Raw genomic sequence first — 25195 nt, forward strand, 5'->3', positions numbered from 1 at the left:
AATGCTTCCGTAAAAGTGCTGTGTTAAAAAAATCTTGCTTTGAATTGTGAAATAGGTCATTCTGGTTGCATGTTCATTATGGTACCTTCTCATGTCCTATAGTCAGCTATTGATTTGAATTGAGTGAGTAAATGAATGATTAATGGATGGGTAAATAAACTTCCAATCTCAAATTTGGGCAAAGGGAGTAGAATCACCATCTTGAGGACTAGGGCAGTACACCATTGCCTTTTGAACCAACTGTTCCTAAAATGTTTATTGAAAACTTGTTATATGCCTAGCACTGTTGTAGACACGAGGAGTGTAATAATGAACAAATAGTGGAGCTTATGTTGTAGTTCTGGGGAGACAAACAAGAAATTGTGGCTATGAAGTGATACATGGAAGATAAAACAAGATAGTGTTGTAGAGAGGAGGGGGGAGGGTGTGGCATGGCTTTAACTGGGGTAATTGGGGAAGGCCTCTCAGAAGAGGTGACATTTGAGGTGATACTTAAGAAGGCAGCCCCTTCAGCATTTTGGGAGGGGAAACTTCAAGTAGAAGGAGCAGCATGTGCAGAGCACCTGAGATAGGTCTGAGTTAGTGTGTTGAGGATAAGAAATAAGGCCAGCATGGCCAAGGTGATGAGAGGAAGGTCTGAGCAAGAGGTGGGAGCCAGGATTATGTCTGCTTTGGTAAGGAAATTGCGTTTTACTCCAAGTGTAATGAAAATCCACTGGAAGGTTTTAAGCTGTGAAGTGACAGGATCTGATTTATGGCTGAGGAGAATCATTCGGGCAGCTGCGTGGATGATGGACCCAGAGGGACAAAAGAGGAGGCAGGGAGAATTATCCAAGGAGCGGTGAAGGTATCTGGGACTAGGGTTCTGGAGGTGGCGATCTTTTGGAGGCAGTTGGATTGGATGTGGAATGTGAGTGACAGGGAGTAATTAAGGATGGCTCCCGGGTTTGGGGTCTGAGCAACTGAAGGATGCGTGAACTTGAATTCAGTAGTCATGTATTTGCATAGTACTTGTTAAACTTAGTCGAGGGCTGAAGCTCCTTTATAAATTCTTGACCCTTTTATCAGCTCTCAACAAGTACCTGTACTTCACAGGTGAGGAAGCTGGATGGACTCAAGTGTCTTGCCCCAGGGTTTCTCATTTGAGTGTGAGCATCATGTCTGAAGTGAGCGCTGGTCATCTCAGGCCTTACTGTGGTACCTAGTGTCTTCAAGAGGGTCATCTGGGAAGTATTTTAAATGAGTGTTGGGAGAGGAGGGTAGAGCTCAGTGGTAGAGCACGTGCTTAGCATGCACAAGGTCCTGGATTCAATTCCCAGTGCCTCCACTGAATAAAATAAAATAAAATGAGTGTTGGTGCTTGAGTGGTCTGCCTTCACTGGCTCCAGCTTTCTTCCCAGCACGTGATTTAGAAGGCGGTGGTGGGCTCTGGTCCCCGTAGCATAAAGGAGGGGAGGGACTGCACGGAAGCCACTTGCAGAGATGGGGTGGTGGAGTTGGGGGGGTATTGAATGAAGTTTGTTAAGAGGTACACTTCCAGTCATAAGATAAATAAGTACTAAGGATGTAATGGTCAACATGATAAATATAATTCATACTGCTGTGTGTTATATATATGAAAGTTGCTGAGAGAGTAAATCCTAAGCGTTCTTTGTCACAAGGAAAAAATATATTTTTTCTATTTTTAAAATTTTGTATCTATATGAGATCATGGATGTTCACCAAACATGTGGTAATTATTTCATGATGTAAGTCAACTCATTATGCTGTATACCTTAAAATTTAAGTAGCCGTATGTCGATTATATCTAAATAAAACTGGAAGAAAAAAATTTAAAAATTAAAAAAGGATTTAAAAATAAACCAAAAAAGAAAAAGCAGAAACCAGAGGGAGACTTCCTCTACCACCGACTTATCATGTAGCTTCAAGCAAGGTCTCCACCCTCTGTGGCTCTCAGGTTACACATCTGCAGAATGGGACGATTCATAGCTCCCCTCCCATTAAGAAGATCCTGAAGGCCTAATAGTGTTTGGAAAGTTCTTTAAACTTTATAATGCACTATAAAAATTTGTGAATCATTTCCAGTGTTATTTTAGGAACAGGCCTTTGCTAACATTGAGACAAAGGACAGACTTTTTCCTTAGATTGTTCCAGAAGGAACTGTAGAAGCTCCTTATTTAGGGGATCCTAAAAGGCATGGAGAATGATTTTTGTGGGTTCATTCTGCAAAGCTTGGGCCAAAGGAAAAGGCACCAGTTTTGCTGTGTGGCCCTGGGCAAAATAGTTGAGTCCCAGAGTCTCGGTTTCATCATCTGTAAAATGGGCACAGTATCTTCTGCCTCTCTGGGTGGTTGTGAGTATTAATGGGACTGTGTGTATAAAGCACTTGGGGCAAATCTGGCGCAGGGTATAGGCACCTGGTGAAAGTTAGTCTGTCTCCAGCCCTGGAGGTGGCCTTCAGTCTCTGTTGCTCCAGCATTTATCCTCAGCTTATAAAAAGACCAGCTCTAGGAAAATTGCTTGCTCCTCCCATAATCTGCATGGATATGGGTATGGAGTAGTTGTGCAGGAACACCTTTTGGGTACTCCTGAGAGAGTTGGGAGAAGGGATAGACATGGGTCCACTGACTTCCTGTCTTCATTCTGGAAGGTGAAGAGCTACATTGAGAGGATGAGCTCTAGAATTACATTTGCAGAATTTTCATCATTAAATGTGAAATTCCTTGGGGAATTATGCCCAGTTTGGAGTATTTCTGCTCTCACCCTGTAGAGACCGAGACAGTTTCTGAGTGAGAGGTACCTGAGCTGTCTCAGGAGTCCCTTTAACCCCTGCACTCCAGTGCTGTGTAGCTGGGCGCCTCCACCTCCTGCTGGACATTTGTGTTGTTTTGTTGTTGTCATTTTTCGCTGAGAATGCTACGGAACTGATTTAAGACAAGGGCCCAGCCTGGGGAAGATTTCTGTGCTGGTGCGGAAGAAATCACGTCTTAATAACTATAATGCACAAGGAGGGGAGGGGGCGTCCTGGGTGGAGCTAAATCCAGACCGGGCCATCCTGAAACTTGCATGTGGGTGGCATGTTTAGTCTGCCTCACGGCACTGTTGGCACTAGAGACACTGATATAGAGAGCCCCGCTGTGCCAGTCACTGAACCCAGGGCTTGTTGGATAAACACTGCCTCACTTGTCCTTCACAACAGCCCTAAGATGTAGGTGTCATTAGCCTGTTTTCACAGTGATGAAACAGACCCTGATTGGTTAAATGGCTTGTCCGAGGTCACAGCCAGCATGCAGCTGAGCCAGGTTTTGAATGTAGGTTTGTTTGACTGCAGAACTCAGGCTTTTTACCATTCAGTCAAACTCTTTCCCCAGAGTACTCCCCTGGGGGATAGAGTAGAAACCAGGTCTCTGTGGCGTAGGCTAGATATAAGGGACACAGTTCGATTGGCTCCATGCCCTGTTTGGATGTGTATCTGTTTGGGGCTGTGATTGCCTCCTGGCACAAATACCAGCACAGCTTGAGAGGGAGAGGCTGGAGCTGTGGGGCTGCCTCACAGGCTGCCTATTGAGCTTGCAGAGGATGCCCTTCCTAAGTGTGGGGGCCAGAGCAGAGCTTGGGATTTGTATGCAGTTCATGGTGTACCTGGAGTCTCTGCCCCAGACAACAGCAAAGGAGAATTAGACAGATGAGTAAATCTATCAACTGATTCCTTAAAGGAACACCCTACTGCCTTGGAGTCCATTTAAAGGCTATGACTTGGGAGAGACCGGCCTCCCTGACCCTTTCCAAGCCTCTGAAAAGGACTGCATCACTTTTGTGCCTGCCAGTTTCATTGCAGCCAAGCTAGCTGATGGCCTGGTGGCGGAGGGAATTGTTTAGCCTTGGATTCTTGGGAGGGGCGCCAAGCATTTGCTTACCAGGAGTTGGAGAAAACTACTAGAAGCAGCAGAGGTGTGGGAAGATGGTGCTTCTTATGGAGGGTATTGACTGCATTCCTGTGTTGCTCACCTAGACAGAATCTCGCCTGAGGCTTCCCTGCCAGGAAGGGCTGGCAGCTGGCTGCTAAGAGCTGTGAGGCTGGCTGAAGGCACTTGAGGGTCTTAACCCCTCCTGAGACCTTGAAGTCGTCTTGCTGGTAAAATGGGTGGGTAGCCCCATGAGGTAGAGCACCCCCCTGCTGGCAGGGTCTGTCAGGCATTCAGGGATGGAATGAGTGGATAGGTGAGACCTTTTCAGTCTGAGATGTGCTGTCCTGGTGCTTGTGTCCTGCTCTGAGGCTCCTGGTCTTTGGTGACTGGGAAGGGAGTGGAGGGGATGGGGGAAAGAGCAGCCTGTGGTTCTTTCTCCAAAGCATAGCATCTCCTCCCAGGAGAGCTGAGTAATAGCAGCTGAGTAATTTATTGAATGCCTGCCAGGAGCCCAGCTACTGAGCTCTGCTTTTCATGTGTTTTTTCCTTACAGAATGCAATATGTTCATAAAAGCTCTCTTTCCTTCTCTCTGTTCCAGTCCCCAAAGGCAACCACCGATGGCGATTTGGTATATTTGTCATTCTTCACTTTTTTCCTCTGCATTTACAAGCAGTTCGTTGTTTCTAATCCTCACAAAATCTTTACTGTTTTACCCTCATTTTACAGAAGGGGAAACTGAGGCTCAGAGAGGCGACAAATCTTGTCTGAGATCCCACAGCAAGGGGAGCTGAAATTCTAAGCTGTGATGCCCTTTCTGTGACTTGGCACTGGGGTTGGAGTGTGAATGCCACAGGTCAGAATGGGGCTGGTGGCTTCTCTGTCTTTTGCTGAAGCAGCTGCCTCAAGAGACCAGGCCTCTTCCAGGAGCCCAGCCTATTTGGACAGCTCGGCCACCTCCTAGGCTTGCTCTGAGCGCTGGCGCCTACCGACACATGGTTCCCTAAGGCAGCACTGAGTATGCCATACTTAGTAGGATGAACAGAGGTCAGACTGGCCCAGCCAGGCTGGCAGGTTGGTCCCTTTCGTATACTTTGGCTCTGTGAACAGGCACTAATGGCTCGGCACAGCCTTTTCCAGAGATACTTACAACTTGAATTTGAAAGCACAGTGAAGAGACTTGTGTTCTATTCATGGCTCTGCCTTCATCCATTTCATCACCAAGTATTGAACTTATTCTGTGTCACACGCCATCCTAGATTCTGTACATAGTGGTGACCAGCATAGACAAGTTTTCTGCCCTCACAGAGCTTACATTTTAGTGGAATTTACCTTCTCACCTGTCTGAGTCTCCATTTTCTCACCTACACAGAAGACAAAATGACCTGCAACAATCTCACTTGGCACAGTTGTAGGGAAGATGACACAAGGTAACCTTTGTGATCTTGTTTGGCACAGTTTTGTTCATTTCTTTTCATTTCGTTTCTTACGTGACTCCCTGGTGGGTCCCCTTTGGTTATGTTGCTTCCTTCTGAGTTTGTTCTGTGTCAGTAAGTGCAAGATCAGTTGAGCCTCCCTTACTCTCTGGGAGCCCTACAGATTTGTATTCCAGCCAGCAAGGGAGGGGGTACCATAAGACCAAGAAGCCAGACTCCATGAGAGGTACTCCGGTTCAGCGGTGGGGACTGAGCCCCCATGGAGGACCGAGCCCACCTGGTTGCCAGGCCTGGACAGAGGTTGGGAGACACTGTCCGTAGCACAGTGAGAAGGGCTTGGGCTCAGCAGGTTCCACGCTGTGCGACGTTGGGCGGGCCACTTCCTGTCCCTGAGCCTCTGTATCCTCAGGGCAATTAGGGAGACTGCTCTGTCCAGCAAGGTTTTTCAGAGTAACTGGCATGGAGCACTATGTTAGCTACTGCTGTTTATTCCAAAACAGATCTGAGGGCTTCTGGTTACTGGTCACCGTGATGGGAGACTCCCACCCAAGTGGAAGGAGTGTTTTGTAACAGAGGAAGTGCTATAGGAGTGCTTAGAATGCAGCCTATGAAGGTGTTATCCCCACTCGCGGAGGAAAAAAGCCATGATAGAAGGGTTAAATAAAACCACACAACGTTCTACATCTGGGATTTGAGCCCAGGTCTCCATCTCCAGGCTCTGTGCCTGATATGATGGTGGCATGTTTCTGTTCAGTATAAGAAGCATTTGTTGTTCCTGGACCAATCCCGTTGAATCAGGGGCTTGTAGAGGTTCCTGAAGAGTTTTCTGCCTTGATGCTGCCCATGGTCCCCAAGTCACTGAGAAAATGGAGAGTGAGGGCTTAGTAGACATACCTGTCATACATAAGGGCCTGGTATTTACTCATGAGAATTTCAGAAGGCCTGACTGAGACTTGGGCTCCAAGTATGGGGAAGAAATTACCCATTTCCTAGTTGTTGTGATGTCCAGGTTGGCTGGCCTATGGGTGATCTCTGGAATGTTTCCTGGCCCTGGGGCCAGGTTAAACCGAGCATTGAGTATGTTTTACTTTTGGACTTAGGAAGTAAAAACAAAACCCCAATAAGCTATTTTTTAAAAAATGCCCAAGTTGTCCTCCTTCTTTAAATAATACTGATCTGGACTACTCACAACCCAGCCACAGTAGTCAGGTATTGTAAGACTCAGTAATATCTGTTTTTAAGGTAGAATTAAATTCTTACCTTTTTTCTTGTTCATATAGTTACCCATCGTAGGAAACTTGGGAAATACAGAAGTATAAAGAATACCATAAAAATTATCTATAATTATTTGTAATACCCAGAGATAACCCACCCCCACCCAGAGACAGCTACTATTAACATTTTGATGTATCTCTTTCTAATGTTTTTAAAAATTTATAATCCAATTTAAAATGTGTTTAGTAGTACACATATTTATAATTTATATTTCTTTAAATTTTTTTATTCTAAAACTCATGTATGTACAATATTGAAGGTTCAAATTACATAAATATAAAAAGTAAAAATATTCTCCGTAATTTCGCCCTCCAAGGATAGCTACTGTTAACAGTTTGGCATCTATTCCATTTTGATTTTATTTGGTTTCTTTAATTCATTCCTGTCCAAACCAATACTTAGAATTTCCAGGAGACACTTGGAGGGTTCAGTGTTTGGGCTTAGAGCCAGTCTGCCTTTGAATGCTGGTGTAACTGTGAGACATTATTGGGCGAATTACTACCCTTCTCCAGCCCTCAATTTCCTCATCTTTTAAATGGGGCTCATATACAATAGGGCTGTTCATAAAGTGCTTATAACTTGGCACTCAATAGAAAGTATTAAATACTACTACTACTAGTAGTAATTATTATTGTTATTATTATCATTATCTTTGCTTAGAAACCTCAGCCCTAACAGGGTACTGTGGGTACCCTGGTGTCAGGGACTCTGGGGAGGGGTGGATGCAGGATGGGCTGGTGTTTGGTGCCTCTCTTTGTGCCACTGAGTATTAAACACCACTGGGTACCTGGCATCAGGCCAGGGAGTCTGGTGGAGGGGTGGTGGTGCTGGGTATTCCTGGACAGGCTTCAGGGAGTCGTAAAATTGTGTTTTGTGTTCTCTAAATTTTCTCCGTGAAATACATCTTCCGTTTTTAAATGAGAGGAAAAACCCTAGTAAATGTTACTTAAAAAACAAACCAATGACAACCTGCTTGTAGCATTTTACATACTAATTGCTACTTTTTGGGAACCTATTCATGTCATATCAGACCTCACATGGTACTGTAGATATTTATTCCTTTTTCCCAAATGAAGAAACTGGGTTCAGAGGTGAAACCTGCTTGATAGCACACAACTGAACGGTAGAGCTGGGCCTTTGAGCTAGATCTCAGTTCTTTTTACTGTGCTGCTTGCCTCTTGTAAACCACAGGTTCACCCTCCTTCCCCTGCTGGACCTTCCACCATTTCCTGCTTTGTCTTTTACTTCCCACCATTTTGAGTGGTTTATAGCTCCTGCACGCTTCACGTGTTGATTTTGGGTCTTCTATCGTACTGTCCGTCCTCTGAGAGCCTTGAAACCCCTCTTATCCGCCACAGCGCTGGTCAGTGAAGTCTTGTCCGGGCATCCCAGGCAGGGTTAACTGTTCCCTCTGTGCACTCCTGCCCCTTCTGTGTGTTTACTTTTTCATGTAGGAGTTGCATTTATGTGCTGATCATGGCCACACTAAGGTATATAAATGTGGGGACTGTCTTCTTGGTATCTGTGTCCTATTGCTTGGCACAGAATAGGTGCTCAAGTAGTAAAATACAAATGGTATTTATAGAAAAGAGGTCATATGATAAGCCACCATCAACCTGTTCACTTCTGTCCCTGTTGAATGCACTGTCTACATGGCAGTCACGGTGGTGGTGGTTTTTTTTTTTTTTTTTTTTGAAAATGCAGATATGATCCTGCTTAATTTCAGTGGCTTCCCATTGCTTTTAGGATCAAGTTAAACTTTTAACATGTCCTACGGTAAAGTTTATACATATTTACAAAAGAAGGTCAAGGCCTGACTGACTGGTGAAGGTACAGTGAACCACTTTCATGTTCAGACAGTTCATTACTTAGATACAGAATGAGAAGAAGAAGCTGAAGGTGCCAGCTCCCTGCGTCCTAGACACACACACCGGAAGGGGCGGCACCAGAACAGAAGGAGCTGATGGCTGCGCTGCAGGTTGTGGCTGCTCTGTTACCACTAAGCGGGGGTTATATTCTGAGATAAGGAGATGAGTGGGAGATGGCCTCATACCTCCTTTAGAGGCCTCCTATCCTCTGGCGTTCCGAGGTATTCTGCCAAGACTCGGGTGAGCTGTAGTTCAAGGTTGCTAGGGTGCTTTTCTCATACACCTGCAAGACCCGTCATGATACCTGGCTGCATTTTTACCTTTTAGCCTTATTTTCTGCCATTTCCACTGTCCTTTGCTCCCTTTGCTTCAGCCAAGCTGGCTTTCTCTTTCTTTCAATTTATGAGTCCTTTCCTCCCTGGGGCCTTTGCACACGCTGTTCTCTCTGCCTGCCAGGTTCTCTGGATTCCTTCCCCTTTACCCCATTGTATTTGCCTGGCTAACTTCTAGTAATGTTTCACTTCTCAGATTAAATATTACTTTCTTGGAGAAGCCCTGCCCCCAGCCTGGATTAGGTTCTCCAGCTTTATACTGTTACAGCGTTACAGCCACTTAACTTTTCTTTCATAGCACTTCTCTTACATAGTTGCTTCCATAGCTTCTGGAGTGATTACTTGGTATCTGTCTTCACCAGACTCTAAGCTCAGCAAGGGCAGGGCCTGTGTCTGTCTTGCCAACCTCATTAATTCACGCACCACCGCACAAAGTCCGGGGCTGGCTGGCTAAATAATGTGTTTAATGAATCAGTAACACATTCGTTTTAATTAGGGAAGTAGTGTGGTGGCAAAAGCATTGACTTGAGAATTGAGTGACTTGAGCTCTGCTCCAGACTGCTGTTAACTAGGTTTGTGTGACCTGGGGCACTCATTTTTTCATCTGTTAAGTGAAAAAAGATTATTTGGTGAGCTGGGGTCACCCTGAGTTCAGACAATATGTGATTCAAGATGAACCATGTAATTAGCAGAGTTCTAGGGGGATGAGACCTTGGATGAGGATCCAGCTGCCTTCTTGACACCTCTGCTTGGGTGTCAGACAGGCAACCTCCCCATCTCACCCCCAAACCTGCTTTTCCTGTTGTCTTCCCTGTTTCAGTTCAGAGCAACTCCATTCTTTCAGTTACTGAGGCCCAGAGCTCAGTGATGTTCTTGACTTTTCTCTCATGCTCCTTGGCCACTCTGTCAGCAAATCCTATTGTCAGTACTTTCTGAATATATCCAGACCCCAGCCCACTCTCACCACCTCCACCACAGTGACTGTAGTCCAAATCACCATCATCTTTCACTAGGCTGGCCTCCTACTGGTTTTCTTGCTTCCTTCTGTTCTCCATACAGCAGCCACAATGATCCTTGTAAATAAGTCAGATCATGTAATTCCTGTTCAGAATTCTCCATTAGCTTCTCATTGTGCTCAGAGGAAAGTCCACAGTCTTTACCATATTCTGCAAGGTCCTGTACAGTCACGTCCCCTGCTGCCTCTTGGTCTTTTACTGCCCTCCTCCTTGTTCATTCTGCTCTGGCCATGCTGGCTTCCTTACTGTTCTCTTTTCCCTATATATTTTAATTAAAAGTTTTTAACCATTTTAAGTGTACAGTTCAGTAGCATCAAGTACATTCACACTGTTCACATTCACATTATGGCACAACCATCACCACTATTTATCTCCAAAACTTTTTCATCTTCCCAAGCTGAGGCTGTACCCATCAGACTCTGACTCCCCATTTCCCTCTCCCCCTAGCTCCTGGCACCCACCGTTCTACTTTTTGTCTTTGAACTGAATTACTCCAGGTACCTCATATAACTGTAATCATTCAGTATTTGTACTTTTATGACTGGCTTATTTCACTTAGCATAATGTCTTCAAGGTCCATTCATATTGTAGCGTGTGTCAGAATTTTCTAGACTTTTAAAAATCCCTTTTTAAGGCTGACTTGTATTCAACTGTATGTACCACATCCTGTTTATTCATCATCAGTGGACACTTGGGTTGCTTCTGCTTTTCGGCTGTTGAGAATAATGCGGCTGTTGAGAATAATGCGGCTGTCAGTGTGGGTTTACAGATTTCTTTCCTTGCTGTTCTTTGAACATAGCAGGTACTACCTCACTTTGGAGGACTCTTACAGTTTCTGTCTAGAATACTCTTCCTTTAGATACTTGTAGGTTGGCTTGCACCTTCAGTGTCACCTTCCCACTGAAGCCTTTCTCAACTATCCTATTTTAAATTGCACCTCCCCGCACTTCCCTGGCTCCCTCACCTGTTGCTCCTGCTTCGCTCTCTCTCAAGACACCAGCTGACTGAGGTTTTACTTGTTTCTCTATCTCTACTTGTATGTCTCCCCATCAGTTCCCCCCTTAACCTCCCCAAATGTCAGTCCCAAGAGGGCAGAGAATATTGGATCATTTTGTTCGTTGCTGTAGCCCCAGTGCCTAGAACAATGCCTGGCACCCATAGTCACTCAATAGCTATTTGGTGGATGGACAGTTGAATGAATAAACAAATGAGTAAGGGTTGGTGGGAGGAAGGAGGGGAGGCAGAGAATGACACTGAAGGTAGATGCTTTTCACCAGGGTCAACCCTGCTTATCATTTCTTCATTTCTGGCTGCTGCTGAGATTATAAGGGTCAAAGTAAAATCCTAGCTTTCCTTCCTCCATCTGTCTTGTCCAGTCAGTTGTCCAGTGACTGCCCCTGTCCCTCAAAGACCATTTTGTTCTGGGAAAGTTGCATGATAGAGGACACCAAAATGCATGCACAGAAGTGAGGGGTCAACATGAGGTTGCAGGTTTTAAATTTTTCTAAGTAGGGACAGCAAAGCAACAAGCAAAACCAAATTCAAACAAAAAACCCACCAAATCTTCATCTCCTATCACCATCATTTCTTAAAAGAAAGGGCCTTTTTCTGTTTTGCTGTCTGTGACATGAGACAGTTGCTGTGGGTGTCATCAAGGCAGTAGACAAGAAGGCACCTGGAGCTGGCAAGGTCACCAAGTCTGCCCAGAAAGCTCAGAAGGCTAAATGAGTATTATCCCCAATACCTGCCACCTCAGTCTTAATCAGTGGTAGAAGAACGGTCTCAGATCCCTTTGTCTCAATTGGCCATTTAAGTTTAATAGTAAAAGACTGGTTAATGATAACAATGCATCATAAACCTTTCAGAAGGAAAGGAGAATGTTTTGTGGACCATTTGTTTTTTGTGTGTGTGGCAGTTATAAGTTATTGGTTTTTAAAATTGGTACTTTTTAATGGAAACAACTTGACCAAAAATCTGTCACAGAATTTTGAGACCCATTAAAACAAAGTTTAATGAGAAAAAAAAGGGGGGGGCCTTTTAATACCAAAGGTATAGGGAGGAAAGATTCAGAACAGAGAACATGTTTTAAATGTAATAAATTTGACTTAAAAAAAAACAACTTGCTACATGGTCTTTATTTTTCCCATTTTCCTCGTGGATAGTTGTGTGCAGACAGGCACCAAGTGCATGGGCTGAGGTTTGGGGGCGTCTAGTGCAGTCGGCGGAACGCTGCAAATGCCCAGGATAATTGTCATTCGTTGTCTGTTTGGCTTTGATGTTTGTAAGTAATTACTTTAAATTGAGGTATAATTCACATACAACATTGTATTCGTTTCAGGTGTATTACATAATATATTGCAAAATGATCACCACAGTAAATCTAGTTAACATACATAGTTATGTAACTAATATTTTTAATTGGAGGTTCTCTAAGGTAATGTTTTCAAGCTGCATACATTGACTTATTATTGGATCATGAAATTAATGAGGTCCAACTTCAAAAAAAGATAACATAGAATGCTAAGTGAAAAAAGCCAGACACAAAAGGCCACCTATTGTATGACTTCATTTATACGAAGTACCTAGAATGGACAAATCCATAGAAACAGCAGATTAGTGATTGCCAGTGGCTGGGGCAGGGAGAGTGAAAGGAAAAGGAGCAACTGCCTAGTGTGTCCAGGGCTTGCTTTGGGTGATGAAAAGGTTCTGGAACAAGCTAGTGGTGATGGTTGCACAACATTGTGAATGTACTGAATTGTACTTTTAATAGCTACTGTGGTAAATTTTGTGTGATATGTATTTTACCACAATGAAAATAATAACAAATTATCAGTGTACGTTGCACGTGTCAAGTACTGTTTTTTTAAATATATTTTATTGAAGTATAGTCAGTTTACAATGTTGTGTCAGTTTCTGGTGTACAGCAAGTACTTCAGTCATACATGAATATACATACATTCGTTTTCATATTCGTTTTCACCATAAGCTACTACAAGATACCGAATATAGTTTCCTGTGCTATACAGTATAAACTTGTTTATCTATTTTATGTACATCAGTCTGTATCTGCAAATCTCGAACTCCCAGTTTATCCCTTCCCACCCCCTTCCCCCTCAAGTACTATTTACTGAAACTTTTGTTTCAGTTACACCCACCACTCTTTCGGTAACTGCTGGATCACAACATAAAATGTATTTTGTGCGTATGTGTTTTTAAGTCAGAATTTGAAAGCCCTCAAAGGCTCCTTTTAGCTTGGAACACCCTGTGGCCAATATTTGGATGTTGCCAGAGCTATTTCTCTGACATGGTTTCACTGGGATGCAACTTGAATGACTTCCTCCTACCCTGATGACTCTCCACAGATGCCATGTGATTTTCAGCAAATCACTTATTCTCTGGCTTTTGCAACTGTAAGCCAGTGTTTTTATTTGAGCCCAAATGTGATCTTGTTTGAGCCCCCAGAAGATCTTAGCCTCTTTTTCACTTACCCACTCACATTTCCCTGCCTTCTGTGACCCCTGTGCATACAGCAGCCACTACAACACACTCCCACACTTCTTGTTTTCATGCCCATCTTATCCCACCCTTTTGTGGTCTTGAGGGCAGGGAGAGCAGTGGTGTTGTAGAGTCGGGTGTGGTACAGCTGAGCTTTCCCCAGGTGTGCTTAGCAAATAGGATACAGTTGTGCAGGAGCAGTGACACTGACCCCACCCCCACCCCCCAGCAATTGAGCCTGTCAGTTGCTTCCCAGCAGCAGCCTGGTTTATTTACCAAGATGAATTATTTTGTTCATGGACCTTAATTTGAAAAAGTTTGGAAGCCATGTGGAAATAGTTTTTGGCACCTAAGAAGGTGTTCATTGTTCGTTAAACGACAGGGATTAGTCTCCCGATTTTATATGCCATTTTAAAATAGGAAGAGTAAACAGTTTGACCAGTCAGGGGGCTAATAATAACTGAACTAGCGTTCTGTATCTGGCGTGCATCTCCTGACACCGCGCTGGGTTGCATTTTGTATGCACATATGCTCACCGTCTTTGCATGTGTGTAAATAATGGTGAAGGCTGTGGCTACTCTAGAGAGGCCTAAGCTCTGGGGGCTCTCCTCCTCGGTGTAGATAAATCTGTTCTGACATTGCTACACTTTACACTGGGCCTTTGGGGAATAAGTGGTTTCAACTGAGAGCCTGCTTGCTGGGGAGGAATATTTATAGAATCTTTTGAGTTGGGAAGAACTTCGGAGAACATTTAGTCCAGTGTTTCTGAGACATGGCTGTGTCAGTTACTTGGTCATCTTTACTGATGCTTAGGCTCCACCTCAGGTGATTCTGATTGAGAGGTCTGGGAGCAGTAGGGCCTTGAAGCTGTTTTTATGAAACCTCCCAGGTTATTTTGATGCAGCCAGAACAATCCACTTCTCCCATTTTATAGAAATAGAAAAAAAGGCACAGAAAGGCTAGATTACTTGTACAAGGGTGCATCGTGACCCAGCTTGGAGGCCAGATCTCTGGACTCCCATGTCCTGAATGTTCCTTCTTGGCCTCCACTGCCTCCTGTCACATGGGGACTCTCCCTGTCCACCAAAACGCACACAGGGAAGTGACCCAAGGGGCAGGCACAGAGGCCTTCCAAGCTTGATACTTTCACCCAAAATCGGGATTCAAGGACAAAATGTAGTGATACTAGGAAACTTTGGCTTTCTCTACACCAGCTGAAGTCAGCTTGCTGTCAATCTCTTTTCATTCACACAGTATCACCTTAATAACAAATTTAAGGAATTATAGAAGAAAATAATTTTCCATCTTAACCCAAACCTTTTGTTACAATGTTAGTGCATTTCCTTTACATATCTAGAATTATTTCTTGAGGATAGATTCTCAGATATGGAGTTACTGGGTCAAAGGTATGGATGTTCCTCTGGGCTTCTTATTGACAAGCTGCTTTTTGAAAAGATTGAATTACTTGCTTTTAATCTGCAGCAAGCAGTCTGTAAGAATCTCTTTGGTTCTGAGCATTTAATGTTTAATTAAAAATTAATATTAGTTACATTCTTTCTAATTATAAGAAGTGTTACAATGAGTCATTTGTAGAAAACTTGGAAAATATAGAAAAGTCAAGAAGGAAATTTTAAAAAAAGAAGGAAATTTAAGCCATCACTTGAGCACATGGATTTATTGACACCGTAAAAGATTTTTTGTTACGATTTTTACACATCAGGAAAAATGGAAAATAGTGCAAAAAATAGCCGTATGTTACCATGTAGAGTCAACAGTTGTCAACATTTTGCCTGATTTGCTTCATCTATTTTTAATTTTTTTATTTTTCTGGATCATTTCAGAACAGATTAAAGGCATTGTGACACCTCATTCCTAAAAACTTCGACATTCACCTCTTAGAATAAGTCAGTTAGTTATAGGCTATAATGTCATTATCTTATCTGAGAAAAATAACAGGGCTTTGCTTATTTCCCAGATCACATTCTTAATTTCCCCACTTTTCCCAAAAATGTCGTTGGTAGCTATCTCTTTACAAATCAGGATCTCATAAAAAAGGTTACACACTGCATTGATTTTACTTTTTTAGTTTCTCTAAATCTAAAACAGCCCCTCCCCACCCCACTCCCCACACCATTTTCCCCTGTGACATTGACTTTTTGAAGAGATCAGGCCCGTTTCTTGAGGAATGTCCGCATTCTGAATGTAACTGATTATTCTTTTATTTCCTGAATTCCCCCTAAACTGGAAGTAAGGTCTCAGCTTTCTCAGATTCAGATTAAACGTTTTTTGACGAGAATTCTTCATAGGTGATGCTGTCCCATCAGGAGGCACGAGTGGTGGGCTCGCTGTTGTTGATGCCAGGTTTGGTCTCTGGGTTAAGGTGGTGGTAAACACATCCCTGTAGTGTAAATGTACATTGTTTTTCCTTTCCTTTGTGGTGATAAATCCCTGTAAGTTAACCTGCTGAAATAAAGGGTTTGTACATCTATAAAAACCAGAACACTTTTGGTCATGTTGTCAAAATGCCACTAAGTGATCCTGCTACATCTGCTACACTGCATCAGCCTGCTTTTCTGCACTGATTTGCCTTGTTCATTCTTTTTTTTTCTGATTACAAAAGAAACTCACATGTATCATGCAAATTTAAAAGTTGCAGAAATACTTAGCCTAGAAAGTAAAAGTGCCCACGATTCTAATTTCTAGAGATAATTGCTGTTAACAGTTTAGGCATATCATTTTGATTTTTTTCTAAACATATTTACATTTGTTAAATTCTGTTATACAGAAATGGGCCCACGCTATAGTACTGTTTTGCTGCTACTTATTTTCACTGAATGTATCGTGAAATTTTTTTCCCCTGCCAATAAAGTTTACTTCTTTTTTAAATTATGGTAAAAAATATATAACAAAGAATTTGACATTTTAGCCGTGTTTGACTGTTCAATTCAGTGGCATTAGTTACATTCACAGTCTTGTGGGACTACCACCATTATCTTATTCTTTTCAAACAGCTGTGGAATGGCATTCCTTCATGGATGAACCAGAATTTATTCAAATCAGTGCCCTATTTTTGGACAATTGGTTTGTTCTTTTAAAAACAGTGCTGTAAAGAGCGTCCTTGCCAGTCTCAGTGCTCATTTATGAGAGTATTTTTATAAGAGAGCTTCCTGGAAGAGGGAAAGCTGGTCAAGAGGTACAAACATTTTACATTTTGATAGGTATTGCCTAATTGTCTTTCAGAAATGTTCAACCTGTTTACATTCTAACCAAAAGCATCTGAGACTGGTTAATTACTGATTCATCTTGTTAACTCCTGTCACAGTTAACTGAACTTGCTGTGTATTTAATCTTGCTCAAGGTGGGTAGCTATGGCTCAGTGGTAGAGGGCATGCTCAGCATGCATGAGGTCCTGGGTTCAATCCCCAGTACTTCCATTAAAAAATAAATAAAAACCTAATTAATCTTGCTCAGTAAGGAAGAACTGGTTGTTAAAGTAAAAGCAATGTTCATTGGTTTAATTAACTGATGTTTATGTAGCACCTGTTGTGTATCAGACCTGCTCTTCGGCATGGGGAATTTTATCATGAATAAACAGACACAGTCCCTCCCTTAGTGGATCTTACAGACTAGTGGAGAGAGAGATCATCTCACAAAGGAATGTCAAGAAATAGTAAATGGGCATATATAATAGGAGGCTCTGCTTGGGCTAGGAGTCCAAGGAGTCCCTGAGAAAGTGAAATTAATTTGGAACTTGAAAGATGAATGGGAATTACCTAGACAAAAGGCACATCGTGGGTGGGGGTGGGCAGAGAACATTCTAAGCAGACAAAACAGTATGTGCAAATGCCCAGTGGAAGATCCCTTTAGCTTTTGTACTGGCTAAGGACTTTCAGCATGTTTGGTGCCTTGGAAGAAAGTAAATTCTGAATTATTCAGAAACCAAATAGATGAGATCCCACTGCCAGGACCCCATAAGCAGAAGGGGTTTCAGAGGGGTGGGAGGCTTTCCAAGGCAAATTCTAATAAATTGCAGGTAGTCTGAAGGAGAGACAGAAGAGATGCACCTGCAGACCTCAGCTTAGATTTTTAGAATGTCTTGGCCAAAGTTGGAAGGAGGGCAAGTAACTAAGGAGAAATACTACAGCAGCTGGAATACATCAGAAGGGGTCAGGAATGTCAAGGATCCAGATGAGCTAAGAGTTCTGAAAAATGCTAATCAACCAAGAGCTGTGTTTGCAGTAAGCAAAATAAGAAGAGGCATGCCCCTTCTGCCAGATTCTAGAAAAGGAACACAACTTCATTACATCTAATTTTGTGTGTTGGCTCCATGAAGGAAAATAAGATACTGAGTACATACTATATGAACAGGCTCTGTGCCAAGCGCTTAAAGTAGATTATTTCATTTGATATTAACATTATGAAGTTTATCTCCATTTTCTCTTTGGGGAAGTTGAGGCTTGGGGAGGCTAAGTAACTTGTCTAGGGCTACAGCAGGTTAGTTGTGTTACTGGGTTTGGGCAGTCTGGCTACAGGTCTTCGGGCTGAACCATCACATCATGCTGCCTTCAAATGGGAAAGGATGTAAGAGGGTCACAGAATCCAGGGGAATTGGCTCATCTGAGAAAGAGACAGACCTGCACTTGTGTCCTGGATTCGGTCTTTACCACGTGGAAGACTTCTGCTTACTTAACCTCTCTGATCTTCAGTTCCCACGTCTGTTGGGAGTAATGATTACCTTGCACCGTTACGGGAATTCAAAATTAGGCACAGAGCAAGTGCATAATAAGTAATGGCTGTTTTAATTTTTATTCCAAGAGGGTGACACCCATAGCCTGGTCTTCATTTTACATGTGAGATATATGTGGTCTATGAATGAGTGATACATGGTGTCCTCGCCCTAGAATTCAGTTTTTGGGGTAAGCATGTTAGTGTGGTCAGCCTCTTCAGAGTTATTTATATGTGACATTTCGTGCACTTTAAACCTCTCATGGTTCTGCTCTGAAGCAGGCAGCAGGCTGAGATTTCACTCTTTGCAAGTGTGAAGAACTGAAGGCTGGAGGAACAGAGTGAATTGTTGAAGGTCTCACGGCCAAGCTAACATCTTTTTACATCTTTGTTGGGATTAGTGGATGAGTGAAACGGGGAGTGAGCATTGATTTCTGTGGGGTGTTTGACAGGTCAGTCAGGCCATCCCTGACAATGAAACAGAAGTGGTGTCTTAGTGACATTTCAGTCTGGTGGTTATTGTTGTGGCTTAAAGACCTGGACCCGGAGAGTGTTGCTAAATAGGTCACTTTTGGCCTGACCAAATGTCCACCCTGGGGAGCCTGTCCTGGGAAGGCTCACATTTATACTGAGACTTGGATGAATAGCCCGAGAATCGTGCTTACTGTGTGTGTGGCTGACACACACTGGAAGGGCCAGCCTGTCAGGGCCTGGGGTGACTGACCAGGACCCCTATAGACCATAGGCGGCTGGAGGTGGACAGAAACTGACACTGAAATTAAATCAAGATTAAGGTAGTGCTCTGCACAGAAAACCAAGTCCACAAGTACAGTGTGGCTTGAGAGCAGTCGATGAGGAATTTGGCTGTTAAGGTGTGAGGATGTCTGGAGGTGGTGTGTGTGTCAGCAGTGAGGTGGGCTGTCGTGGCTTAGCAAAGGAGGTGGCAGTCCCTTTGCTCTCTGGGCTATCGCAGAGTTTAGGAAGATGCCATGTGAAGGATAGTTGAAAAACTCGGGGCTGCCCTTGGCCTAGAGAAGAAATTTAGAGAGGGCTGTCTTCAAATAGTTGAGGGACCCCTACCCTCAACTGAGTCATTGACCTGGATAGGGTTTAGGATTATGTATTTTTAACAGACTCAGGAGACTGTTGCATCTGAGGGCTGGGAACCAGTGTCCTGAGCAAGAGAGATTGGGCAGACCCCTGACTGAAAAGCCGACTGTGCAAGGAAACAGTTTAGCTGAATGTGAGAAAGAATAGCTTGAAATTTTTCAGAAGTGGGCACATGGAATGATGAACTCCTGGTGTAGAGAGGGGTCCAAATTTTGAAATATATAAATTTTTTTTTAGAAAAAGTGATTTCATGAACATTCAGGTTGTTCAGGCTTCCCAAAAATTCTCTTTCCATCTTTATTAATGTATAAATCTGAGCCGTCCCATGTGGAAACTTAACTATAAATTAATTAAAATTGAATAGCATTAAATATTCCACTCCTCAGTCACACTCAGCACACTTCGAGTGCTCCGTAGCCACATGTGGCTGGTGGCTGCTGTATTGGACAGTGAGGATCGAGAATATGTCCGTCGTTGCAGGAAGTCCTCCTGACGGTGCTGGCTGTTGTGAACAGATGTTTTCACAGAGTTGGGAAGCAGAGCAGTATCATGATTAGGGACTGAGCGTGTAGACGGTTCATTTGTTAACACTGGAGCTTATCTCCGTTTGGAGGGGAGGCTAAGGGGGAGGGCCTGGGACAATAGCAGAAAGTGGGTGAGTCAGGCTGGATTTTGGTCACTCTACGTGAGCCTCAGTTTCCTCCCTTGGAAAATAGGCTAATCATAGGAGCCACCCCACTGGGTGTCTGTGGGGATTGAACGGATGTGACGCACGCAGAGTGCTTAGCACAGTGCTCGCTTCATACTAGGCACTAATAAGTATTCTTCTCTTATCCGAAAGTTGTATTCTATATGAGCATTATTTTGTCCTTTTTTTTTTTTCCCCAGTCAGCATTATACTTAAATCTGTTTTTAAGAGTTGATATGTGCCTGTAGATTGCTTAATTGTCCCCTTGCCGTTGGGAATTCGGTGCTTCGCCTTTTGTCTGCACTGTAATTATGATCGCGGTCATTTATGTTGCCTGCTGGGCCAAACACTAGGTGTTGTTAGACTCATTTTTATTTCTAAGGAAACTGAGGCTTAGGGCAGTTAATTTACATAAAGTGAAGATCTATGTATAGATATCGGAAGGATGTCAAAGATATTTGATAAATGAAAAAAGCAAGTTGCAGAACAACTTGTATAGCTTCTTATTTGTGTGAAAAATACAGAGGGGGCTGAGTATGTGCACAGGGGTAATAACAGAAGCTGTGCCAGTGCTTCATGTCGTCTGCTAATCCTCACAGCAGCTCTGTGCGGAAATGAGTACTTAGGGTAAATTGTCCTGGATGACTCAGGTAGTAAGTGGGTGGCCTGCCAGATTCAAGCCCGGGTCTCCCCACTCCACCGCAGTGCCCCACGTTCCTCTCCACGCAGGCCGTTGCAGGACCTGTGGTTGGTGGGTTGTTCACCCCTGCCCAGCAAGGCAGATAGTGAGGATCCCTTGGTGGATTTTGAGGTGGAGGGCAGGTGGATCTGAAGTCTGCATTGGGAGGTCACTCCTGCTGTGGTGAGTGGTGGTTGAGGGTGCTAGTTTCTAATAGGGTCTGTTCTCCTGACTGTGTGACCTGGATAGGGAGTGGCAGCTGTGCACTGGTATTGGTTCAGATGCCGAGGTTGGCAGGATTTAGATTTAAATGTCCAGGTGACATATATATAGAAGGGAGCCTGGGGCAGTGGCTTTGCCTTTTCCCTTGCCCAAGGGTAAGACCTCCTAGCAGAGAACACCACTGTTCTTTCCCTCTGTCACTTCTTTGGGTTCATTTATTCTTCCCCTGGTCACAGTGTACCTGGTGAAGGTTGTCACCCATAGTTTAAAATTAACAGACCCCATCATAACAATCATTTATCTGTTGCTGTATAACAGGTTGTTGCTGCCAAACTTAGAGGCTAAAACAATCAACATTTCTCGCTCATGGTTCCTGACGGCCAGGAATATGGGGATGTGTTTGTGGAGTGGTTCTGGCTCAGAGTCACTCAGGAAACTGCAGTCCAGATTGTCGGCCAGGGCTTGGACTATGGCTGAAGCACTTGCTTGTAAGACGGTGTGCTTACACACCTAGCAAGGTTGTACTGGTTTGGGGCAAGAGGCCTTAGGTCTCTGTAGGTGGGCCTCTCTCAGGACTGTTTAAATGTTTTAACAGCAGTAGTGGCTGTCTTCCCCCAGAGCAATTAAAGGAAGAGAGAGCCAGGCATAAGCTGTCCTTTTTATGACCTAGTCTCAGGGGTCCCCTAGCATCACTGAGCCATGTTCTGTCCACTAGAAGTAAGTCAGTAAGTCCGCTCCACATTCAAGGAGAGCAGGATTAGGCACCACCTTTTGAAGGGATGAAGAACCATCCAGAGCACATGTACCAGGTTTTCCTCATTAATTTTTTTACCTATTCAGCTGATATTTATTAAATCTCTAATATGTGCCAAGTAGTCCAGATACAGATAAATAAGACAAATAAAACTTAATTCCAAGGCTCGAGGAACTTGCCGTACAGGTAGAGTAGCAGCTGCCGTGTGGGTAGTGCTTTATAGCTTAGCGAGGACGTCTGCACGTGTTCTCACTTAACCTTCCCAGTAACTGTGATCCCTGTAGCTGGTTGTATCCCCATTACCCATCTTTTCTTTATGGGGTATTTTCTTAAGTGGACAGAACTTGGCTTTGATCCCAGCAAATCTGACTGTAAATCCCTTGAACTTTCTACAGGCTGTGTTCTTTGTGGCTACTGTATCATTCCTGGGCCTCAGGTGAGGAAACTGAGGCTGCAGTCACTGAATGGCTGTTAACATTTTAATTCCTTGCTTTTTTCACCACACTGTGACATCCCTCAGGGGTGGACCACCCTAAATTGTCCACTGACAGTTGCTGTTGTCTTTCTTCTTACAGAAAGCCCTGGGTGTGCGGCAGTACCATGTGGCCTCAGTCCTGTGCCAACGGGCCAAAGTGGCCATGAGCCACTTTGAGCCCAATGAATACATTCGCTATGACTTGCTAGAGAAGAACATTAACATTGTCCGCAAACGGTAAGGCTGCAGGATGAGCTGTGGAGACTGGGAAAATGGTGCTACCGGTGCTACCGGTGCTGCCGGTGCTGCCTGCCCCTTTTGGGCATTGTAGGCTGCGCTTGGCAAAGGATGTTTGGTGGTGGTGGTGGTGGAATCAAGGCATTTAGGGTATAGTGATCCCTGCAGAGGAAGGGTGTTCCAGATCAGTGGTGGACCTTCTGCCCTCTCTGGCAGGGAGAAATCTGTTATCAAGAAGCCTGGAGATGTGGGACATAGGAAATATCTCAGGCACTCTTTGGTTCTGTGGCCTGAACCTTTTCCAGGAAGATGACTAACCCTAGGCAAGTCCTCTGGCATCTGCCAGGCCCAGTGGCTTCAGAAATATTTTCCTCTTTGGTGCATAAGCCCAGGGGAGAGCTCAGGTTGAGACCCAGAAGGAAATCTCAGGTGGAATCTTGAGCATATCTTTTTTCTGGGCCATTCTTTGCTCATTTGGTAAAACATCCGCCACCCTTGCACTGCTGTCCTGTGTGCCAGGTTCTGGGCTAGGTGCTGGCACAGGTGGGATGAATAAGACACCACAGGAGGATGAGGAGTGGGGGCTGGTAGTTCATACCAACCAGCCCTGCTCCTGGAACTTGAACGACTGCAGACAGAGCTCTGTGCCTGCCCATCTGATCACGTGACCCTGGGAGCTCTAGAACAAGTGTGAATTCACAGTAGACCCATTTACAGCTGGGAACAGGCTCAGGTGTACAGCAGCTTGCCCAGGGCCACAGTGAGTGAGTGATGGGACCTTGTCTCTGGGCCCTCGTCCAGTGCTCTGGCCACTGGCCCACACTTCTCTCTGTTGCCACTTTGCGTCCTCTTTACTGGTGTCTTGTCTTCACTTCAGTTGTAAGGGTAGGGGACTATCTCAGTCTTCACCTCTAGCAGTCTCCAGCATGGCATCACCTAGTTACAGTGAGGACCTCTTAATGTGCATTGAGGATGTTCATCTGATGCAGGTGGTCTAGGCCTTACTACTCAAAATGTGGCCTGTGGGTCAGCATCACTGTCATCAACAAGCAACATGGGGAGCTTGTTAGAAATGCAGAGCCTCAGGCCCCACCAAGGCCCACGGAGTCAGAATCTGCAGTGTAACAGGAGCCCCAGGTGGCTGAAGTGCCCACCAGAACGTGAGAAGCACTGGCCAGTTTCCCAGCTGGTCCTAATATGTAGTGAGGGTTGAGACCACTGTCCCCATCACTGTAGGACCTTGTACAAATACTTTTCCCCCATAAAACACTGTTTTATTTATTCTTAGAATTCTCGGATCATAGCTCAGTGGAAAAATGATGGATTTTTTTTAGTCTACAAAACACTCCCACCTGGCTCTTCATGCTTGGAAGGAGAATTGACATACAAGCTTACTTTGAGATAACTTGACATATGAGTATTAGTCACCATTTTGTCTTTGCTATAAAAAATTAATAAAAAAAAAACTTCCCTTTAACGTAATTCTTTTTGGTTTTAATTTTTACCAGTAAAATTAATCTTCCCCTAAAAGTTTTCCTTTGCCTTTTTATACCAACCTTGCATTAACTAGAAAAGTCCAATCGATAACTTTTCAGCATTTTCCAAATTAGTACAGACTAGGGATGTTCCATTTTCATTATTGTCATAGAGGAGTGGTTCTCATTGGGGGTGGACTGAGGGGTTGATTTTGGTCCCCCAGGGGAATTTAGCAATGTCTGGAGACATTGTTGGTTGTTGTAACCTGGGGTTGGGTGGTAGTTTACTGTTGTCTATTGGGTAGAGGCCAAGAATACTGTCAGACATCCTGCAGTGCAGAATACAGCCCCCTCAGTAGGGAATCATCTGGCCCAAACCGTCAGTGGTGCCACGGTTGAGAAATCCTTCTGTAGAAAAAGAAAGCAGAAGTGAGGCTATACTAAAAATATACTAGTGGATTAAAATAGATGTACCAGTGTTTTAGAAGAGCGGGGGACATGTATCCTTCACCCTGTAACTGTGACGGAAGGGGCCTGATTCTGTTCCTGGGAACTGGGTCTTTTGTCATCCAGTGAAGTGGGGGGATGGATGGGACATGGAGGGCCCATTTTGCTGTTTTCCTCAGTTAATCCTCAAGGAAACGTGATGATGAACTTGTCCTGAGGCGTTTGTCATTGTCAGGCTTTTTAATGCAAATTCAGACATTTGCTGTCTAGGTCTTTGGTTTTAAAGCCTTGCTATTTTTCGGCTCCCCTGGGACCCAGGAGGAGGGCCTATGCTCCGTGCAGTGAGTCACCGTCTATACACCAACCAGCCTGGAGACGCTGCTGCAAAAGGGGGCCAGGCTTGCGCTGTTTTTATTCAAGGTTCTCATGACAGCAGAACTGTAGAGATTTTCAGACTTGCCATTTGCTCTGCTGTTGCGCACAGAGCCAGCACCCTAGGGAACACTTGCTCTCAAGGGGTCAGGTAAACTTGGAAGTGAGGGGCTAGAACCCAGGCTGGCGGAAGGAAGTGTCTCTGCTTTCCCCGCAGAGTCATATTGGTAATAGCAATAACAGTAATGATAATAATTGAACACTTACTGCAGGCTGGGCCATCTGAGTTTCCAGATGATGCTGAGAGACATACAGGGCAGGGAAAGAGCCTGAGCAGTGGAGCCACACTGCCTTCTCCTTGCATCCTAGCTCTGCCACTTGCTAGCCCGTGACCAGGGTCGGGTTGCTTCACCTAACTGTACTTCAGTTGGCTCATCTGTGTTGTGAGGGTAAAATAAGTTATATACATGAGTGCTCGGAGAAATGCTGAACTAAAAGTCAGTGCTGTGATAAACCTGTAGTACAGAAAGCGGATCAGTGGATGCGTGGGGGTGGGGACAGGAGGGAGGGGTTAAAAAGGGGAACGAGGAGACTGTTGGGGGCGATGGATGTGTTCATTATCCATCTATGGTGATGATTTGACCAGTGTATACATACGTCAAAACTTACCAAATTGTTGACTA

General features: G+C 44.2%; 1 protein-coding gene across 2 annotated transcripts in view; it reads left to right on the plus strand.

Annotated features, from left to right (window-relative positions):
* Positions 1 to 25195, plus strand: part of ACO2 (aconitase 2) — a 47735-nt gene that overhangs the window by 3211 nt on the left and 19329 nt on the right. For both annotated transcript variants that reach the window (XM_032492325.1, XM_032492323.1), the window contains one exon: positions 22082 to 22218. In XM_032492325.1, coding sequence (XP_032348216.1) covers positions 22082 to 22218 — 137 coding nt within the window. The remainder of the gene's footprint in view (positions 1 to 22081; positions 22219 to 25195) is intronic.

Source organism: Camelus ferus, chromosome 12 (assembly GCF_009834535.1).
Source record: "Camelus ferus isolate YT-003-E chromosome 12, BCGSAC_Cfer_1.0, whole genome shotgun sequence".
NCBI lineage: Eukaryota > Metazoa > Chordata > Mammalia > Artiodactyla > Camelidae > Camelus > Camelus ferus.